General features: G+C 39.5%; 1 protein-coding gene across 13 annotated transcripts in view; it reads left to right on the top strand.

Moving 5' to 3' along the window:
* Positions 1-16,118, top strand: part of NF1 (neurofibromin 1) — a 282,946-nt gene that overhangs the window by 79,202 nt on the left and 187,626 nt on the right. For all 13 annotated transcript variants that reach the window (XM_024235642.3, XM_063718574.1, XM_063718573.1 and 10 more), the window contains 3 exons: positions 11,693-11,760; positions 11,985-12,060; positions 12,787-12,944. In XM_024235642.3, the coding sequence (XP_024091410.2) occupies positions 11,693-11,760; positions 11,985-12,060; positions 12,787-12,944 (302 nt within the window). The remainder of the gene's footprint in view (positions 1-11,692; positions 11,761-11,984; positions 12,061-12,786; positions 12,945-16,118) is intronic.

Below are 16,118 nucleotides of genomic sequence, written 5' to 3'. Positions count from 1 at the left end.
GGAAATAAGAGAAGGAAGGAAAATATATCACAATGACTATTGAAAATTGAGAAATAAATATTGATTGGAAAATGTAAAAAAAAAAAAAAGATAAAATGTTAGCCTCACTTGTAATCAATAAAACAATGAGATATCTCTTTGTTTATCCAATTAATGATGATTAAAAAGAATGATAATACTCAGTGTTGTTGAGGGTGGAAGTAGTCTCATAGCTGACTGGTAAGAGCATAAAAAAGGCACAACTTTTCTGGGAGGCAATTTGCCAAGATATAAGAAAACCCTCAAGACTGGTTTTCTTGCAGAGATACCAAGACTGGTATCTCTGGTGTAAAAATTCAATTTCTAGTATTTATTTTTTAGAAATAATCAGAAAAAGGTTGAAGGATAAATACACAATTTTGGCAGTATTATTTATAAAGACTAATAATGTTTAACAAAATTCAATGATAGCCTGGGAGTGGTGGCTCACGCATGTGGTCCCAGCGCTTTGGGAAGCCAAGGCAGGAGGATTGTTTGAGTTCAGGAGTTCAAGACCATCCTGGGCAACACAACAAGACTTCCTTTTTACTAAAAATCGCAAACATTAGCCGGGCCTGGTGGTGCGCCTCTAGTCCCAGCTACTCAGGAGGCTGAGGCTGGAGGATCGCTTGAGCCCAGGAGATTGAGGCTGCAGTGAGCTATGATTACACCACTACACTCCAGCCTAAAAAACTCAATGATGTGCTAGGTGTGGTAGCTCACGCCTGTAATCCCAGCACTTTGGGAGGCCGAGGCGGGCAGATCATGAGGTCAGGAGTTCGAGACCAGCCTGGCCAACATGGTGAAACCCCATCTCTACTAAAAATACAAAAAATTAGCTGGGCATGGTGGCACGTGCCTGTAATCCCAGCCACTTGGGAGGCTGAGGCAGGAGAATTGCTTGAACCCAGGAGGCGGAGGTTGTGGTGAGCGGAGATCCCGCCATTGCACTCCAGCCTGGGTGACAGAGCAAGATTCCATCTCAAAAGAAAAAAGAAAAAAAAACTCAGTGATGACATGTTATGATACTTCTATACATCGTAAAAGTGTGCAATCATTTGAAATTATATCTACCCAGAAAGAAATCCACAGTTCTACCAATAAAGCAGGTTCTTAAATAGTATGCATCATTTGACCCCCCACATTTTTAAAAATTGTATAATTAAAGATATGAGTGTTTACAGAAAAGAATATCGAAATGTTAGTAGTGGCAGAATTATGGATGCTTGTTTCTATTTGTCTTCCAGTATTTTTATTTTATTTAATAAAGATGTATTGCTTATGCAAAAAAAAAAAAAAAAAAAGAATAGGTCAGATCATTTTAATAAAAATATGGCCAGGCCTGGTGGCTCACACATGTAATCCCCACAGTTTGGGGAAGCTGAAGCAGGAGGATTGCTTGAGCCGGGGCAACATAGAGAGACCCCCATCTCTACAAAAAAATAAAAATATTAGCTGGATGTGGTGACACGCACCTGTAGTCCCAGCTACTTGGGAGGCTGAGGTGGGAGGATCACTTGAGCCCAGGAAGAGGTTGAGGCTGCAGTAAGCTGTGATCGTGCCACTGCATTCCAGCCTGGGTAACAGAGTGAGATCCTGTCTCTGTCTGTCTCTCTGTCTCTCTGTCTCTCTCTCTCTCTCTCTCTCTCGATACACCTATCTGTATATAGATAGATCTGGATATATACATATAGATTGATATATCTATAGATATATCTGTATCTTGATAGATATATCGAGAGAGAGAGAGAGAAACATTTGTTACATTTTCAGTCTGCGCCGGGCCTTGCGCTATGCAGTTTGCATGCCTTTTCTCATCAATTCTTACAATAACCCTGTGACGCAATACTAGTATTAATATTATCATCTCTTGTGTAGATGAGGAAACTGAGGCCTAAGTAAATTTCCAAAGTCACAGAGCTAGTAATTGTTCAGTAAAGATTGAGTTCACATCTGCTCATAGAACCAAAATACTTGACTGCGCACTGTTGTGCTTATGAGTTACGAAGCTTTATTTTAGTGGCCCTGGGAAGTGATAGAAAGGCTTTGAGGTAGAGAATACCTTAATCAGTATTTTATTTTAGATATACCCCTTTGCTTGAAATTTGCAGGATGGCTTGGTAGAGGGTTACCTGAAATTCTGGGACTTGGTTATGCAGTAATACAAATAAAAAATGAGAGTTGTGGAGATCCAGATGATGGAATGGGGTAGGGTAAGGATGGGGACCAGTTTGATCGGTATTTAAAGAAGTGGAGGCTGGGCGCGGTGGCTCACGCCTATAATCCCAGCACTTTGTCAGGCTAAGGTGGGCAGATCGCTGAGGTTAGGAGTTTGAGACCAGCCTGGCCAACGTGGTGAAACTCTGTCTCCACTAAAAATACAAAAAACAGGCCGGGCACGGTGGCTCACGCCTGTAATCCCAGCACTTTGGGAGGCTGAGGTGGGTGGATCACGAGGTCAGGAGACCATCCTGGCTAACACGGTGAAACACTGTCTCTACTAAAAATACAAAAAATTAGCCGGGCGTGGTGGTGGGCGCCTGTAGTCCCAGCTACTTGGGAGGCTGAGGTAGGAGAATGGCATGAACCCGGGAGGCAGAGCTTGCAGTGAGCCGAGATTGTGCCACTGCACTCCATCCTGGGCAACAGAGTGAGACTCCATCTCTAAATAAATAAATAAAATAAAATAAAAATACAAAAAATTAGCCAGGCGTGGTGGCACACACCTGTTATCCCAGCTACTTGGGTGGCCGAGGCACAGCAGAATCGCTTGAGCCTGGGAGACGGAGGTTGTAGTGGGCCGAGATCACACCATTGAACTCCAGCTTGGGCAACAAGACCGAAACTCCATCTAAAAAAAAAAAAAAAAGAAATGGACTACATAGCATTTGGTAGTCAATTTAGATATATGAGGTTAGAGAGTTATCACCAAATATTACAGAATAAGCTGGTTAGAACAGAAAAGGGAAGGAAAGGTTGATGGCAGAAGAGAGGGGTTGACCAGGAAAATGATAAATTCAGTTTTAGATCTTCTGAGTTTGAGATATTAGTACGATGTCCAACAAGAAACTTGTAGAACTGAAAGATACTTACTTTGGCTTTGAGAATAGATTATGGTATATAACACATTTAAGATGTCATAAAGGTAAAGTTGTTGCTAAAGAGCACTGTGAAGAGTAATGTCATTATTTGGAAATCAGTGGAGGGTGAGAGCAAAGAGAATTCAAAGGGGTACTTTTAAAAACTGATTTGGAGAGTTACTTATTTGCAAGTCCAGAAAAAAGACTCATCTCTCTCTTAGACACTTACATAGATGTAATAAAAACCTTTATCCCTTCATTAAAAGTCAACAGGAGAAGTTCTTTGCTGAGGGACCATTGCCAGTAAAATCGTTTATAGACGGGTCATTTTTTCCAGACATAAATCTTTTTCTAGATGTGGACAGTAAACTTATAGAAGAAGAAATTAAAATACCCAATATATTTATATGGAGAAGTGTTTACTGTTACTTGCGTTAAAATGCAGTGTACTATTTTGAACACTCCAATTAACAAAATAAAATGAACATGCTTTTATGATGACAAAGATAGGATGAAGGCACTTTCGTATGCTGCTTGGTGATAGCAGCATTTGGCCCAACCCTAGTGAAAGGCAGCTTGGTAATCTTTATCAAGGGCCCTAAAAATATTCATCTCTTTGACTGGACACTTCTAGAGATTCCTTATCTTAAATAAGTAGTGATGTGGGAAAAGATTTTGATATAAAAATATTTATTAATGTTATTTATAATAGTGAAATAACAGAAATAACTTCAGTGTTAAAACTGGAAAACATTAAATAACCAGTGACTTAATATAGTGACTTAAATATTATGAGGGACATCAAAGCATACTGAAAAGACCTTGGTTTTAAAGCCCAATTCAATCATTTATTAGATCTGTAACCTTAGACACACAGTTTGTTCATCTGTGATATTCTGAAAGCATTAAGATTCCAAAAGAATTAAGTGTATCATACTAAAAATACATGATATGTTTTAATTGTTTGTGTAATAGTTACTATTGCATATAGAGCCATCAAAAATAGGCCAGGCACAGTGGCTCACACCTGTAATCCCAGCACTTTGGGAGGCTTATGTGGGCGGATCACAAGGTCAGGTGTTCAAGACCAGCCTGACCAACATGGTGAAACCCTGTCTCTACTAAAAATACAAAAATTAGCTGGGTGTAGTGGTGCACACCTGTAATCCCAGCTACTGGGGAAGCTGAAGCAGGAGAATTGCTTGAACCTGGGAGACGGAGGTTGCAGTGAGCCAACATTGCGCCATTGCACTCCAGCCTAAGCGACAGAGCGAGACTCCATCTCAAAAAAAAAAAAAAAAAAAGTTTTTACTGATACAGAAATAATTAGGGATACTATGAAAAAGAACAGGTTTGATGTAGCCTATATAATCTCAGTTATGTTAAATATATTTGTTTTCTACATGCATAGGAAAAGTGGTAGAAGTAAAACGACCAGATGTTAACTGTGATTGTCTCTGAATGATAGAATCATTGATGGTTTTAAAAATTTCCCGTGAACACTTGTGCTTTTGCTTTTTTTTTTTGACAGAGTCTTGCTCTGTCGCTCAGGCTGGCATGCAGTGACATGATTATAGTACACTGTAGCCTTGAAATCCTGGGCTCAAGCTATCTTCCCACTCCTGCTTTCGAAAGTGCTCAGATTATAGGTGTGAGCCATCAGGCCTGGCCCTGTATATGTTTTCTAAATTTTTTTTATTATACTTTAAGTTCTGGGGTACATGTGTAGAACATGCAGGTTTGTTACATAGGTGTCCATGTGCCATGGTGGTTTGCGGCACCCATCAACCCATCATCTACCTTAGGTATTTCTCCTAATGCTATCCCTTCCCCCGCCCCTCACCCCCCAAGAGGCACCGATGTGTGATGGTCCTCTCCCTGTGTACATGTGTTCTTATTGTTCATCTCCCACTTATGAGTGAGAACATGTGGTGTTTAGTTTTCTGTTCTTGTGTTTGCTGAGAATGATGGTTTCCAGCTTCATCCATGTCCCTGCAAAGGACATGAACTTATCCTTTTCTATGTCTGTATAGTATTCTGTGGTTATATGTGCCACATTTTCTTTATCCAGTCTATCATTGATGGGCATTTGGGTTGGTTCCAAGTCTTTGCTGTTGTGAACAGTGCTGCAGTAAACATACATGTGCATGTGTCTTTATAGCAGAAGGATTAGTAATCCTTTGGGTATATACCCAGTAATGGGATGGCTGGGTCAAATGGTATTTCTAGTTCTAGATCCTTGAGGAATCGCCACACTGTCTTCCACAATGGTTGAACTAATTTACAGTCCCACCAACAGTGTAAAAGTGTTCCTATTTCTCCACATTCTCTGCAGCATCTTTTGTGTCCTGACTTTTTAATGATCGCCATTCTAACTGGCGTGAGATGGTATCTCATCATGGTTTTGATTTGCATTTCTGTAATGACCAGTGATAATGAGCTTTTCTTTATATGTTTGTTGTCTTCTTTTGAGAAGTGTCTGTTCATATCCTTCATCCACTTTTTAATGGGGTTGTTTGTGTTTTTCTTGTAAATTTAAGTTATTTGTAGATTCTGGTTATTAGCCCTTTGTCAGATGGGTAGATTGCAAAAATTTCTCCCATTCTGTAGGTTGCCTGTTCACTCCGATGGTAGTTTCTTTTGCTATGCAGAAGCTCTTTAGTTTAATTAGATCCCATTTGTCAATTTTGGCTTTTGTTGTCATTGCTTTTGGTGTTTTAGTCATGAAGTCTTTCCCCATGCCTGTGTCCTGAATGGTATTGCCTAGGTTTCTTTCTAGGGTTTTTATGGTTTTAGGTCTAATGTTTAAGTCTTTAATCCATCTCGAGTTAATTATTGTATAAGGTGTAAGGAAAGGGTCCAGTTTCAGTTTTCTGCATATGGCTAGCCAGTTTTGCCAATACCATTTTTTAAATGGGGAATCCTTTCCCCATTGCTTGTTTTTGTCAGGTTTGTCAAAGATCAGATGGTCGTAGATGTGTGGTGTTATTTCTGAGGCCTCTGTTCTGTTCCATTGGTCTATGTATCTGTTTTGGTACCAGTACCATGCTGTTTTGGTTACTGTAGCCTTGTATAGTTTGAACTCAGGTAGTGTGATTCCTCCAGCTTTGTTCTTGTTGCTTAGGATTGTCTTGGTTATGCGGGCTCTTTTCTGGATTCATAGGAAATTTAAAGTAGTTTTTTCTAATTCTGTGAAGAAAGTCAGTGGTAGTTTGATGGGGATAGCGTTCAATCTATAAATTGCTTTGGGCATTATGACCATTTTCACGATATTGATTCTTCCTATCAATGAGCATGGAATGTTTTTCCATTTGTTTGTGTCCTCTCTGGCTGGCATCTAGCAGGTGCCCCTCTGGGACAAAGCTTCCAGAGGTAGGAACAGGCAGCAATCTTTGTTGTTCTGCAGCCTCCGCTGGTGATACTCTGGCAAACAGGGTCTGGAGTGGACCTCCAGCAAACTCCAGCAGACCTGCAGCAGAGGCTTCTGCCTGTTAGAAGGAAAACTAAGAAAGGAATAGTATCAACATCACCAACATCAAAGACCAAAGGTAGATAAAGCCACAAAAATGGGGAGAAACCAGTGCAAAAAGGCTGAAAAAAAACGAGCACACTTCTTCTCCTCCAAAGGATCACAACTCCTTACCAGCAAGGGAACAAAACTGGACGAAGAATGAGTCTGATGAATTGACAGAAGTAGGCTTCACAAGATGGGTAGTAACAAACTCCTCTGAGCTAAAGGAACATGTTTGAACTCAATGCAAGGAAGCTAAGAACCTTGAAAAAGGGTTAGACGAATTGCTGACTAGAATAACCATCTTAGAGAAGAACATAAATGACCTGATGGAGCTGAAAAATACACCATGAGAACTTCGTGAAGCATACACAAGTATCAATAGCCAAATCAATCAAGCAGAAGAAAGGATATCAGAGATTGAAGATCAACTCAAATAAAGCGAGAAGACAAGATTAGAGAAAAAAGAGTGAAAAGAAACGAACAAAGCCTCCAAGAAATATGGGACTATGTGAAAAGACCAAATCTACATTTGGTTAGTGTACCTGAAAGTGATGGGGAGAATGGAACAAAGTTGGAAAACACTCTTCAGGATATTATGCAGGAGAACTTCCCCAACCTAGCAAGGCAGGCCAACATTCAAATTCAGGAAATACAGAGAACACTACAAAGATAATCCTCAAGAAGAGCAACCCCAAGACATATAATCGTCAGATTCACCAAGGTTGAAATGAAGCAAAAAATATTAAGGGCAGCCAGAGAGAAAGGTCGGGTTACCCACAAAGGGAAGCCCATCAGACTAACAGCGGATCTCTAGGCAGAAACCCTACAAGCCAGAAGAGAGTGGGGGCCAATATTCAACATTTTTTTTTTTTTTTTTATGTCAGAAATTTTTATTTATTTAAAGTAACATTGGTTATTGATTAGACATATATCATTATGGTTTAGGGTATGAGATATAGTGTCCAATGCAGTATTACTGGTTTAATATATATCTACTTGTGGCAATAGTGAACAGTTTCAAGAGATGAATACATAATTTAAATGGGAGAATGACATAACTGCACTTTCATTTCAATGTCTGAGTTTGATAACCAAAAAGACTTGCATTTTTAGATAAACATTTTCTATTTCCCAAATCTCAAGACCTGGATACAAAATGTAGAGCTGCAGATTTAGGGCCCGAATGGCTGGAGTAGCAGCAGGTGTTACCTGCACATTTGTGAACGTTTTACCAAGAGAAAAAAGGGGAAAGTGGAGATTCTCATGTCTGCATGTGTACTCAATGAACACGTTACTCTGATTAGGTTTGTGGGCCCCATGGTCTCTGAATCAGTTTCAGGTCTGAAGATAACAAGAGTCATTGAGATAAAATGATTCATTGTTGCCCAGTGAAGTTGGTAGAAATTTGGTCTAGTCTCTCTAGAAGTGACTGTAGAGGACTATAGATACCAAATAGGCAGAAACAGTTCTGCCTGCATATTTAGGGGACAGCATGCACTTTGTTGCACAAGTGTGAGCTGACTGGAAGTCTGAGAGGGAAAGTCCCCTTTAGAGTAAATTCCGGTTGGCACCTTATGTGTTTATATCATGTCTGGTAATTATAGACAGTGTTTGGAAAAAATACTTAAAAGAATTTTCTCCAGCCCCAGAAAAACTCCACAATAGAACAGAAAGAAAACTGTTTCATGTGACATGCATCATAGTCAGTCTGCTTAAGGGACTGCAGAGACAGAATGATGGTCACCAAAATTAGTCCACAAGTAGAAGAATTTCCAGCACCATGTCATACATAGTTCATCCTAAATTCACATGGAGATAGAAGAGGCCATCTGTATATGCTAATTGTTCTTAAAGAAAAGAATTTTCATCCCAGAATTTCATATCCAGCCAAACTAAGCTTCATAAGCGAAGGAGAAATAAAATCCTTTACAGACAAGCAAATGCTGAGAGATTTTTGTCACCACCAGGCCTGCCTTACAAGAGCTCCTGAAGGAAGCACTAAGCATGGAAAGGAACAACCGGTACCAGCCACTGCAAAAACATAACAAATTGTAAAGACCATCTATGCTATGAAGAAACTGCATCAACTAATGGGCAAAATAACCAGCTAGCATCATAGTGACAAATTCACATGTAACAATATTAACCTTAAATGTAAATGGGCTAAATAACCAGCTAGCATCATAATAACAAATTCACACATAACACTATTAACCTTAAGTGTAAACGGGCTAAATGCCCCAATTAAAAAACACAGACTGGCAAATTGGATAAAGAGTCAAGACCCATCACTGTGCTGTATTCAGGAGACCCATCTCACATGCAAAGTTACACATAGGCTCAAAATAAAGGGTTGGAGGAAGATTTACCAAGCAAATGGAAAGCAAAAAAAAGTAGGGTTGCAATCCTAGTCTCTGATAAAACAGACTTTAAACCAACAAAAAAGATCAAAAGAGTCAAAGAAGGGTATTACATGTTGGTAAAGGGATCAATGCAACAAGAAGAGCTAACTACCCTAAATATATATGCACCCAATACAGGAACACCCAGATTCATAAAGCAAGTCCTTAGAGACCTACAAAGAGACTTAGACTCCCACACAATAATAATGGGAGACTTTAACACCCCACTGTCAACATTAGATCAACGAGACACAAAGTTAACAAGGATATCCAGGAGTTGAACTCAGCCCTGCACCAAGTGGACCTAATAGACATCTACAGAACTCTCCACCCCAAATCAACAGAATATATATTCTTCTCAGCACCACATTGCACTTATTCCAAAATTGACCACATAATTGGAATACAACACTCCTCAGCAAATGCCAAAGAATGGAAATCATAACAAAGTCTCTCAGACCACAGTGCAATCAAACTAGAACTCAGGATTAAGAAACTCACTCTAAACCACACAACTACATGAAAACTGAGCAACCTGCTCCTGAATGACTACTGGGAAGATAACGAAATGAAGGCAGAAATAAAGATGTTCTTTGAAACCAATGAGACAAATACACAACGTACCAAAACTTCTGGGATACATTTATAGCAGTGTGTAGAGGGAAATTTATAGCACTAAATGCCTCAAGATAAAGCAGGAAAGATCTAAAATTGACACCCTAACATCACAATTAAAAGAACTAGAGAAGCAAGAGGAAACAAATTCCAAAGCTAGCAGAAGACAAGAAATAACTAAGATCAGAGCAGAACTGAAGGAGAGAGAGACACGAAAAACCTTTCAAAAAATCAGTGAGTCTCCTGACCTCGTGATCTGCCGCCTTGGCCTCAGTGAAACCCCATCTCTACTAAAAATACAAAAAAATTAGCCGGGCATGGTGGCAGGCGCCTGTAGTCCCAGCTACTCGGGAGTCTGAGGCAGGAGAATGGCGTGCACCCAGGAGGCGGAACTTGCCAGTGAGCCAGGATCGTGCCACTGCACTCCAGTCTGGGCGACAGAGCAAGAATCTGTTTAAAAAAAAAAAATCAGTGAATCCAGGAGCCGGTTTTTTGAAAAGATCAACAAAATAGATAGACCACTAGCCAGACTCATAAAGAAGAAAGAGAGGAGAATCAAATAGACGCAATAAAAAATGATAAAAGGGATATCACCACTGATCCCACAGAAATACAAACTACCATCAGAGAATACTATAAACACCTCTATGCAAATAAACTGGAAAATCTAGCAGGAATGGATAAATTCCTGGACACATAGACCCTCCCAAGACTAAACCAGGAAGAAGTCGAATCCCTGAATAGACCAATAACAAGTTCTGAAATTAAGGCAATAATTAATAGCCTACCAACCAAAAAAAGTCCAGGACCAGATGGATTCACAGCCAGATTCAACCAGAGGAGGAGCTCGTACCATTCCTTCTGAAACTATTTCAAACAATAGAAAAAGAGTGAATCCTCCCTAACTCATTTTATGAGGCCAGCATCATGGTCATACCAAAACCTGGCAGAGACACAACAACAAGAGAAAATTTTAGGCTAATATCCCTGATGAACATCGATGTGAAAATCCTCAATAAAATAATGGCAAACTGAACCCAACAAGCACATCAAAAAGCTTGTTCACCATACGTATGTTTCAACATACGCAAATCAATGAAAGTAATCCATCACGTAAACAGAACCAATGACAAAAACCACATGATTATCTCAATAGATACAGAAAAGGCCTTTGATAAAATTCAACAGCCCTTCATGCCAAAAACTCTGAATAAACTAGGGGTTGATCAAACGTATCTCAAAATAATAAGAGCTATTTATGACAAACCCACAGCCAATATCATACTGGATGGGCAAAAACTGGAAGGATTCCCTTTGAAAACTGGCACAAGACAAGGATGCCCTCTCTCACCACTCCTATTCAACATAATGTTGGAAGTTCTGGCCAGGGCAATCAGGCAAGAGAAAGAAATAAAGGGTATTCAGTTAGGAAAAGAGAAAGTCAAATTGCCTCTGTTTGCAGGTGACATGTTGTATGTTTAGAAAACCCCATCGTCTCAGCCCAAAATCTCCTTAAGCTGTTAAGCAACTTCAGCAAAGTCTCAGGATACAAAATCAATGTGCAAAAATCACAGGCATTCCTATACACCAATAACAGACAAACAGCCAAATCATGAGTGAACTCGCATTCATAACTGCTACAAAGAGAATAAAATACCTAGGAATCCAACTTAAAAGGGATGTGAAGGACCTCTTCAAGGAGAACTACAAACCACTGCTCTAAGAAATGAGAGGACACAAATGGAAAACCATTCCATGCTCATGGATAGGAAGAATCAATATCCTGTATGTGTTTTATACTTTTTTTTGAAAAAGCAAGTTATTAAAAACAAAAGAAAAAGCTCACAATCATTGACATCCAAGACATATTTGCTGTTTATGGAATTTTTCTTTCCTAGCAGACAGCTGTCAAGTTTTGGGTTTATGTTAGGTGTCTTTACCTTTCATTGCTTACAGATAATATTGGAGCAAAAGTAATACGTAAATGGAAAGTTATTTTGCTCTGAGTTGTATTTGTGTTAACCTATTCTAGAGTTAATTTTTAAAAATTGTTTTTTTTCCAGAAACAGCATTTAAATTTAAAGCCCTAAAGAAGGTTGCGCAGTTAGCAGTTATAAATAGCCTGGAAAAGGTAAGTTACAACCTCTATGGTATTAAAATTTTGTTTTTGGTGATAAAATTTGCTGTTGTTAGCATCCTGAATCAAAAAGTTATGACTTGAGTGATAGTTTCACATTAATTTTCAGGAAGAATACATTGTAATATTATTATGAAGGAAGTTAGAAGTTTGTGACATTTACTATATTACAAAAGATCACTGCTTTCATATAAAGACATGTGGTTCTTTATTTATAGGCATTTTGGAACTGGGTAGAAAATTATCCAGATGAATTTACAAAACTATACCAGATCCCACAGACTGATATGGCTGGTAAGGATACGATTGATTTTTTTTTTTTTTTTTTTTGTCTTTTAAATGCCTACTTGTGACATAAAAATCTATCATCATTTTCCAAGTTATTTTTGTTATAAAGGTGCTTTTACATCTTCTATTGTCAACTGGTGTCAAATAGGAAATACTGCTTTTCTCTTACATTTCTAAATTACGCCCAACCCTCTTCCTTTCCTTGGAGCAAACAAAGTAGTTTGAAATGAAGGTCAGATCTTTAGAGTTGTGATAGGATGGGATGTTTGGCTCTTTGTTGTAGAGAAGCATGGGCTCTGAAGCTTTATTCTGTATTTAGGGAGATGTGTATAAAGTAGTAATATTCTCACCTATAATGTAAGACACAACTGCAAGGCAGAGAATACAGACTCCTGGAGAACTTTGGTAATTCTTTTTGGGAAGCTGTTCAGTCTTTGTTGCTTGGGTACATCACACTTTGCATAAGGCCCTGCACAGTGAGCCTGAATACACGATCATCCATTCTAAAATGTGAGCTTTTCCAGGGTAGATCAAGATAGCTCTTCTAACACGTAGACAGTATTACATTGCTTGTCTACTTACCAGAATGCATTTGTGTAGTTGCTTAAATGAAATTCCATGTTTATATTTTTAAAATGTTGCCCTTGGGTTTTTACATAGTGTCAGCTTTTACTTTAATGCCAGGGATTTTGTTCCTATCTAATAATGTCATTTAATATATTTTTCATGCAGAATGTGCAGAAAAGCTATTTGACTTGGTGGATGGTTTTGCTGAAAGCACCAAACGTAAAGCAGCAGTTTGGCCACTACAAATCATTCTCCTTATCTTGTGTCCAGAGATAATCCAGGATATATCCAAAGATGTGGTTGATGAAAACAACATGAATAAGGTAAGGAGGGCAAAATTATTTCCATTATATCTAGATGTGAAGCAGTTTATTTTACTCGAGGTGTGTATTACTTTAGGCTTATTATTTAAGCAAAGTATTTCAGGGAACCATTTAAATTATCATTTTAGGTTTCTTTGTTTGATGGACTTAGAAGAGACGTACTCATACATAATTTTACTTGGCAGAGGGAAAATAATACCAGGCAATGATCAAAGATTTAAAATAATCCCTTAGTTTCATTCTTTTGTCTGAGAAGACTAAACGATACCTCGGTTATCATTAAACATAGTTTCTCTAATATTCACTGCAAGGATTGCCCTACTTGAGTTCATCACTTTTATAGTGTGTTATTTGCATGTACTTAGGGTATGTGTCCATATAGTGCTACTGAAATTATCTAGTAACTCATTTTAAGTATTTTAGAACAGTTTTCAAAGAATTTTGCCAGGAAGGTAAGGCTCTCGCATATACCATCTATAGTGAAATTGGCACCATGACAACTGGTAATTCTAGGAGGCTCTTAAAATTTTTTTAAATAATCACCTAGGCGATTGAAAAAAAAAAAAAAAGAACTGAGTATTAATCTTAGGTTTTTACTGAAATTTCAATATGCGGTTTGTTTTGCAAATATTTTTTTTTCATTTTTTTGCTGCTTTTGGATAAATACTCTTAGCTGGCTAAACATGAGATGGGTTCCTTCATGGTTTGCCTGTAGATGGAGATGTTCAGAATCAGCTGAATGATGTATTACTTTGTAGAAGTATTGGACAGGGAATTTATACATTAAAGGGTAAATAAATGAACCAGGTAATCCTTTAGAGTCTGTGATTGCGTGTTACTCCACTTAGGTGTATATCTCAACTTTTCCATTATGAGGACACCATTTTTCATGGTAGATTGTTTTGGAGCCCTTCAAAATAGTAGGTTTGATGATAAATACTGAGTGTCAACTTGATTGGATTGAAGGATACAAAGTATTGATCCTGGGTGTGCCTGTGAGGGTGTTGCCAAAGGAGATTAACATTTGAGTCAGTGGGCTGGGAAAGGCAGATCCACCCTTAATCTGGGTGGTGCACCATCTAATCAGCTGCCAGCATGGCTGGAGTATAAGCAGGCAGAAAAATGTGAAAAGAGAGACGGGCCTAGCCTCCCAGCCTACATCTTTCTCCTGTGTTGGATGCTTCCTGCCCTTGAACATCAGACTCCAAGTTCTTCAGTTTTGGAACTTGGACTGGCTCTTCTTGCCTCTCAGCCTGCAGACGGTCTATTGTGGGACCTTGTGATCATGCTAGTTAGTAGTTAATATCCCCTTTATATAAATATTCTATTACTTCTGTCCCTCTAGAGAACCCTAATAGAGATTTTGGTACAAAGAGTGTGGTTCTAGAGGAACGGAATATTAAGGATGGAGTTTCTTAGTTTGTTTGGGGGTTTCTGGAGTTTGCTGCTTAATATGATTAGACCCTAAAATGCTAAGGACTCTACTTCTAATATTGTGGAGAACACTGATAGTCGTTGGCGTGAACTGTTTAGAGAGTTTGCAAAATAAATGCATTTGACACTCCTGATTCACCGCTAATGAGAAGCAAGGAGTTTAGTGACCCTATACATAATACCTTTGACCATATATGGAGAACCAAGGAACATGATGAAGCTGGTTGGTTGCTCCTAAATTCAGTGGACAAAGTGGTGAAAGAAAATGATGAACTCAGGGATTCCGTCTCCTGGCTTCAGAAGCAGATACTGAGCCTCAAATCTGCTAAGATTGACCTGAGTGAGACCCTTATCTCCTGTAGAAAAAGAGCTGAAATTGTGAAAAAAAAAAACACAAACTCTTATCATGCAAGTGGCTGACCTGCAACAAAAGGTGCATGTACAGCCTAACCATGTGTCTACTGTTAAAGTATGGGCATTGATTGGAAAAGAATGGGACACTGCAACTTGGAAAGGACATGTGTGGGAGGACCCTGATGAAGCTGGGGACTCTGAGTTTGTAAACGCTGATGAAACTTTTTTGCCAGAAGAAACAGCTTCCCCATCCCCAGTAGTGGCAACATCCCCTCCCTGAGCCATGCTGCCATCAGCCTTTCTACTTTTGTCTGAAGAGATAAACCCTGTGCTGCTTGAGGTAACAGGGATGGCCTCCCCTGAGTCAGTTGTCAGGCAAGATAATGTTGATTCTCCTCAGGAGCCACCCCCAACACCCCTGTTTGCTTCTAGACCTATAACCAGACTAAAGTCCTAGCAGGTCCCTAGAGGTGAGGCTGAGAGTGTGACCCATGAGGAGGTGCGCTACACTCGTAAAGAACTGCTTGAGTTTTCTAATTTATATAAACAAATCTTACTTGGAGAGACCTTGGTCATGTTTCACTTCCACAACATATGACACTGGTCTATTACATTAATGATATTATGCTGATTGGATTCTGTGAGCAAGAAGTAGCAAACACACTGGACTTATTGGTGAGACGTTTGGGTGCCAGAGGATGGGAAATAAATCCGACTAAAACTCAGGGACCTTCTACCTCAGTAAAATTTCTAGGGCTCCAGGGGTGTGGGGCCTGTCAAGATATTCTTTCTAAGGTGAAGAATATTGCTGCATTTGGCCCCTCCTACAAAAAAGAAAGAGGCACAATGCCTAGTGGGCCTACTTCGATTTTGGAGGCACCATTCCTCATTTAGGTGTGTTACTCTGGCCCATTTATCCAGTGACCCAAAGGACTGCCAGTTTTGAGTGGGGTTCAGAACAGGAGAAGGCTTTGCAACAGGTCTAGGCTGCTGTGCAAGCTGCTCTGCCACTTGGGCCATATGACCCAACAGATCCAATGGTGCTTGAAGTGTCAGTGGCAGATAAGGATGCTGTTTAGAGCCTTTGGCAGGCCCCCGTAGGTAAATCACAGCGGAGGCCTCTAGGATTTTGGAGCAAGGCTCTGCCATCTTCTGCAGATAACTGCTCTCCTTTTGAGATACAGCTCTTGACCTGTTACTGGGCTTTGGTGGAAACTGAATGTTTGACTGTGGGTCTTCAAGTCACCTTGTGACCTGAACTGCCTATCTATGAACTGGGTGCATTCTGACCCATCTAGCCATAAAGTGGGTCATGCACAGCAGCATTCCATCATCAAAGGGAAGTGGTACATACACGATCGGGCTCAAGGAGGTCCTGAAGGCACA

The sequence above is a fragment of the Pongo abelii genome, chromosome 19 (genome assembly GCF_028885655.2).
Source record: "Pongo abelii isolate AG06213 chromosome 19, NHGRI_mPonAbe1-v2.0_pri, whole genome shotgun sequence".
NCBI lineage: Eukaryota > Metazoa > Chordata > Mammalia > Primates > Hominidae > Pongo > Pongo abelii.
Note: the sequence above shows the minus strand (reverse complement) of the source record. Positions and strands in the feature narration are given on the sequence as shown.